This window comes from Pundamilia nyererei, unplaced genomic scaffold (genome assembly GCF_000239375.1).
Source record: "Pundamilia nyererei isolate P.nyererei 1_Seehausen unplaced genomic scaffold, PunNye1.0 scaffold00049, whole genome shotgun sequence".
NCBI lineage: Eukaryota > Metazoa > Chordata > Actinopteri > Cichliformes > Cichlidae > Pundamilia > Pundamilia nyererei.
This window is the reverse complement of record NW_005187450.1, coordinates 3,486,059-3,492,426: the sequence shown is the minus strand read 5'-3', so window position 1 is coordinate 3,492,426 and position 6,368 is coordinate 3,486,059. Positions and strand designations below refer to the sequence as shown.

Sequence of the window (6,368 nt, the reverse complement as noted above, 5' to 3'; positions counted from 1 at the left end):
AGCTCAAAATCAGATGCTGTAATAAGGCAGCTCACCATCATCAGGTGTGGTGTAGCGAGCAAATTCTGGGAAGTATTCTTCGATTTTGGACTTCCCTGCCAACACCTTCTCTGCAAGCAGGTCCTGTTTATTTAGGAACAAGATGACAGAAATGGTCCGCAGCCACCTGAGGAAGACGAGAGACTGAAATAAGATCACACTGAAATATAAAACTGTTTCCAAGTGTGAAAAGACAAAGTTCACTCAGCCAAAATAAGCCATAACAGGGGCCAGCAGATAACAGTTCCCTTAGGACTTGCTCAAAGTGTTCTAGCTTCGAAACCATGTTTGATAAATAACTTGCCTACCCTTGAGAGGCTGAAGTGCTGCGAAGGCTTTCTGATTTCCTATGCTGTCAACTTAATCTCGGGATTCAATACAAAACAAACCACAAGTCCACAGGATGACAGGTTTGGCGTCTTTCCTCACCTGTTGTTCCAGATATTCTTGAAGAGGTTGAGGGCCTCCTGTAAACGGTTGGTCTGATTGTCCTCTCGGATCACCATGTTGTAACTGCTACTGGCCACCACAAAGATGATGGCTGTTACGTCTGAGGAAGAGGGAGGAACGGAGATAAATCAGACACCGTGAGAGAAAAGGATACGAGTCAAGGGAAGTGAGAGGAAATAAACACCACTTACCATTAAAGCACTGAATCCATTTCCTGCGCTCATCCCTTTGACCGCCAACATCAAACATACTGTACAGATATAAATGTAAACATGGAAAATGCTGCCATCATGTGGAGAAAATGTATATGTACAGCTGATTTGTGTTTATATCCTCAGACACTGTAGATTACCTTTGAAAGAAACTGTTACTCTTCACCCTTTTTACTTACTGGAAATTAACTTTGTCCACTTGGAATCTCGTCTCAAAGATCCCTGAAGTCAGTACTCTGCACCTCAGCAAATCCTGGTGAACAGGAGTGACAAATGTAACAACAAGGCTTTTATGTGCCAGATTAGAGTGACAAACCTGGAGAAACACTCACACGATACAAATCCAACATATGGAATATTTGGACAATATACTGAATTTCAAAGTGAAAAATAAGAGGATAACACATTTGAGTTTGGCACCAAAGGAGCAAAAACTTTAATATGTGACAGGGACCAAAATGTTAAAGTCCCTTCCTCATAAAATACTATTCAGGGGAAATTGTTGTATAGTTAAATGTAGGATATTATTAACTTTGTAGTGGAAGAAGTTGACCCACCTGATCTGTTGGAGTGTAGTCACTCTGTTTCACAATGTCGATCTTGTCTAGAAAGCTGAAAAGACGAGAGACACAAAAAGGCAAGAGAACAGTTACCGAAGTAATACTATAGACCACACAGTGGTTTCATATTTGTAAGACTTGTACAGGTGTGCTCAAGGAGTCAAATGAGAGAAAAATAAAAAATAAATAAAGAAAACCAACACTGGTATAATACCAGGCATGACTGTGCACTTTTTCCTCCAGCAACACTTAAGTATCATCTCTCAGGTACATCGCCACAGCTGTGGTATTATATGAAATACAAAACCAGTTTGCCAGAGAGGCTGTCCATGTGGTTTTGAGCCCGACATACTGACTGAGACTTAAAGTCTCCAATAGAGAGAGATACCAATAAAACCAACTTTTGAATTTAATTGTATTTTTCTACAGCAGATGACCTTGAAGGTAGAAGCATCCTCACTGCTCACTCAATATGAAGGGAAAACACTGAAGCTGTTGTCCAGTATGCCAAAATGCGTCAATGTGAAAGCAGGGAGTGAGCATAGCTACAAGTGATCATGACAACTCAAAGGGCAGAAGCCTATAGATTCAGGTTACACCCAGCTTGAGGAAACTAAGATCTTATGGAGAAGAGTGCAGTGCATTCGGTAGTTTTAATATGTACAGTATTTAATGTAGCTTTTTCCTCATTTGCAAGAGAAGGTGGGCCTCCTGCAACATCTGCAATTATTTCACATTTGAGTAAAAAGATGACCAAGAAGTGCTATGTTAAAGATCAGAACAAGCCGCAGGCAGCATTCAAACATCTTGCCAATGACAGGAGGTCATCAATATATCATGGAAGACATGGATGAACTAAGAAACAGGAAGAGGAAGTGGACAGTGAGAGAATCTTTGGGATTCTTTGAAGGTCCAAGCAACCACCAGCCCCATCCGGAGAGGGAAGAAAGAAAGAGAGAGGAGAAGAAAAAAAAAAAAAGTGTCCAGAAGGAAAGATGAGAGCACACACAAGAGTGGAAGAGGTAAAGAAACAGAAGGAGAGAGACAGAATGAAGGTGTAGTGGCGTCTGTCTGACATTACAGAGCAGATTTCAAAAATAGCTCCCCAGCCCCCTGGCCTGCAGCACGGTTACCATGGAGACCCAACCACAGGCACTATTAATAGTCTATCAGCACCCAATCTTGTGCAGCTGGAGTAGCACCAGAAAGAAGACAGACTGATGGAGAAAGGGGGAGAAAAAAAAAAAAAAAAAAAGGAGGAGAGAAGAAAAGAAAGAGCAGGATGAGTTTGTGTTGTGTGCAAGGAGGGAGGTGGTGGGATCACAGACTGGACTGTACCACTTGAGTGAGGAAATCAACTTTTTAAAGATCAAACCGATCTAAAGTTCTCAATGACCGGATGCATTATTCACCAGGATGGATTTATTAGTGTATATAAAAAAATAAATTAAAAAAAAAACAGTCGAGACTACAGGGTCATAGTCAAGAGCTGAGCAGCGAAGGTATCCTCCTCAAACATCACCCCCCCCCCCCCCAAGCATCCTCTGATCTGTAGATGACTCAGCCTCCGCCATGTTTGCTCCCAAACCCTGCAAACTGCAGCTGTTACACGACTCCTTCACTATACATTTTCTTTGTGGTTTTACCTGCTTTTGTTTGGAAAAAAATATAAACTGGACAACTCTGACCCATAAAAAATACATTTAGGATCTAGATGTGCATATGTTAATCACTTAACATATGCACATCTAGATTTTAAGATTTCAACCAGTGACTCCTGTCTCAGCTCCCTTTTAAAAGTCATCCACCTTTGTTAGGATGACTCCATACTCCTGACAGGTCATGATAACTTTGCTGTTTTTATTTGTAGCAGATGCAGAGTGCTCCAAGTCTCGTCAGTGATTTTTAGAAGTCCGCAGGTATTTAATGTATCCCAAAAATATGACCCTTTAAGTTTTATTTCAGTGTTTACCAGGACATGAAAACTGCATGTTTAGAAACACCACTCGAAGACTAAGCTGTTTTAATAATAGTGATGCACTGTATCCGTCTTAATTCAGCAAGAGACTCAGTTCCCTTTATGCTGAAGAGCTTTGATATTGTCGGACTTACTCCTAATCGAGATGATTTCTAGCTAGTTTTCCCTCATTAATGCACTGAATCAGCATCGTCAAATCTAATCTTCTCCACTACACAATTGCATGCCAGCATTTTTACATACGACCACACTCGTCATTTACATGTGTAAGGGTGCGTTGGTGCCCGCACATTGGGAAAATTAAAGGGAAAAAGAAGGAGGGCGTTTCTATCTGCTGGGTTGATTTTAAATTAGAGCTTCATGCAACTTTGTTTATAGACTAGCTACTTTACCTCTTTTCCTCAACTTTGAGTCAGTGTGTGTTGTTGAAAACATGCAGTGTGTGGTGAGGGTATGGAGAAGGGTTCAGAAAAACAGAATCAAGTCTTTGTTAAGACTCAAAACAAACATGTCACAGTCAAGTCAAAACATTTGGTTGAGTTGTTCATCTCATAAACTCGAGTATGAGCACCGGTTACAGTAGTGAAGTCCATAACTGTATGTAGAGGTGGTATATGCCGATATTACCTATGAGCTTTCTCCTCTTGATGGGAAATAAACTCTGGATCTCATTGCATTTAGTTTTTTGTTTTTAAAGCACAGTTAATATTATGTAGGGTGCATAGTGCTTCCCTAACGAGTAGATTTTTTGGCAATCTCTTAGGGAGCTAGAGCATTCATACTATCCGGTCTTTAAGTCTGATATTATTAGCCGTTTCTGGGTCCAAGCTACACTTTAGACAAATATAGCAGCATCACAGAGTTACAATTTTGCCTAAATTCTTTCCTCTTTAATAAAATGATCAATGTGACTGCTCTACCAGGTGTAACAATTAGGTTTAACATCCAGGCATTCACCATAATAGAGCTAGCAGGGAGCTACAGATGGAACCATGATCTGATTGAGATTTCTGAAAAAATTAAAACTTACAGCTCTGCTATCACAGCCGACAAAAATGAAGACAGAAAACTAAACAACGATGTTTGCAGGGTTACTGAAGTTGGGCTAGCTGGTATATAATGTTGTTCTATGTCACTGCTAGCTACACAGCTATGGTTTGCATAATATAAACACATTAGTACACTAAAGTTGGAAGATGAATGCCAACTTTTTTCCACTCAATGGAAGATCATGTGATGGTTCCCGATGGTTAGGGATAAATGCAATTGCATATCAGGAAGCTGTAAACAGACTAAACTTCAGTCAGGAGAACAACTGAGATAATCCATTCAAAATATGAGGTTGGTCATTAATATACTACTGCATGGGGCTTTAGTTACATCATAAGGTTTTAAAAGCTGAGCTTTAAAAATGAATAGTGGTAATAAAAGTGACAGAGGTCGACAGTGATCACTGAATTTTTTGTTTTGGGGGGCTTGCTCAGATGACATTGAACAAGATACAAACCAAAACCCAAACCAAAAACAGCCTTAATAAACGCAGAGTAGTTTGGACCTGGAAGCAGGGTTCATACATCATCACTTAACAACCGGATTGACGAGGCTAGGGCTCACATTGCTATCATCTAGTTTTGAGTCCTTAGTTGTCATTTAATCTAAGGAAATAATTTAGCCAGATTTAAGGGAAAATGCACTTTTCTATAATACATGGTCTCATTGCCATATAGGAGTCATGAATTGAAAAAACCCAACTAGTATGCCTTACCTGACATGAAACCGCTTAGTAGCGCACATGCTGGGATCAGGATGAGCATGTCTACCCCAGATTTCACCCTACTTATGCTTTAGTCATAAAACCGGAAGTATTAGAACAAATACGAAAACATACTTTAGTCTCTACTTCTTTGTCAATAATGCAACTGTTCATCCTGCTTGTAACCGGCTTCCAGCAGGACCTGACACCATCTCAAACTGAAAGGAGCCGCTCTGCTATGCAACTTCTAGGATGCCCCAAGTACACAACATTTGCCTCAGATTACTAGTAATAAGCTTCTGTAACTCAAAGCAAACAAAACAATAAATAAAAAAATGACAATTAAAACAACCCCAATGCGAAATCCCTTTGTATGCAAACTACACCAACTATAAGATAACCACACAAAATGGCACCACATGCACAGTATCAATAAAAACTAGAAGTTATCCCTCACAGAATCCTCACATTTATAAATCACGTCACCATGAAGTTGAACTTAAGTTACTTACTACTGTGCACAGTCGATTAGCTGGTACTCATTGGATCTCTCATAGCAAGCCCGGACACCTTCGTCTTGCCACAGTGTCTTTGCGTGATCGTAAAACTCCTGAGAACAAGAAGATTTGGGGGGGGGCAGAGAAGATGAATCATACAGGCAGAACAGGAGAATTGAAGCATCAGCAAAAGTTGGACATTGTCAGTAATCATGCTTATCATGAAATTACAAAAAACAAGTTCTGTGTCACTGCAGTGGAAATGCGAGACAACATTAGAACCACTGCATGATTAAACAGGATTGAGCAACAGCTCATGTGCTTAAACATGTTTCAAAGTAGGCGATTGTGTGTATTCCTTGTGCATGTTACACTGAACATGACATGAAACAGAGGGGGGGGAAGAAAAAGTACAGGGCTGTCTGTTGTCCATGATGTGTATGTGAGGGCACCTCCTGCTCAGCGTTTCTGTTGACACCATATGCAGTGTACGTTGTGCCTGGGCGATGTCTGTGTGCACATCTTTAAAAAGGTAAATAAGGGTGCAGATTCCTCACAGCAGACAGAGACTTTGTGACATGCAGATATCAAATCAATGAAGCATTTATCTTTTTTGCACTCTTAACACCTTTGCCGATTTCATTTTAAGGAAGTAAAAAGTTGCAGAAACAACAGCAACAACACCACCTCTGTGTGTCACTCACTGACCACTTTGAGCACACCCGTTAAACCTGACTTGAACTGTCCGGAGCATTGTACATGCATGCTTCTTAACTGGCTTCATGGTGGCTGGTGGTGTGCTGGATTGCATTGCACGGCATGTTCCCAATATTTTGTCCACTCCATTAACATACATGAAGAAACATTAGGCAATGTCAA

At 40.5% G+C, this 6,368-nt stretch overlaps 1 protein-coding gene across 5 annotated transcripts in view; it reads right to left on the bottom strand.

The window, feature by feature from the left end:
• The window catches only part of gnas (GNAS complex locus), a 37,677-nt gene that overhangs the window by 2,692 nt on the left and 28,617 nt on the right, over nt 1-6,368 (bottom strand). For all 5 annotated transcript variants that reach the window (XM_013910833.1, XM_013910830.1, XM_013910834.1 and 2 more), the window contains 6 exons: nt 5,505-5,602; nt 1,259-1,313; nt 881-954; nt 681-739; nt 469-589; nt 36-166 (listed from right to left, as the gene is read on the bottom strand). In XM_013910833.1, the coding sequence (XP_013766287.1) occupies nt 36-166; nt 469-589; nt 681-739; nt 881-954; nt 1,259-1,313; nt 5,505-5,602 (538 nt within the window). The remainder of the gene's footprint in view (nt 1-35; nt 167-468; nt 590-680; nt 740-880; nt 955-1,258; nt 1,314-5,504; nt 5,603-6,368) is intronic.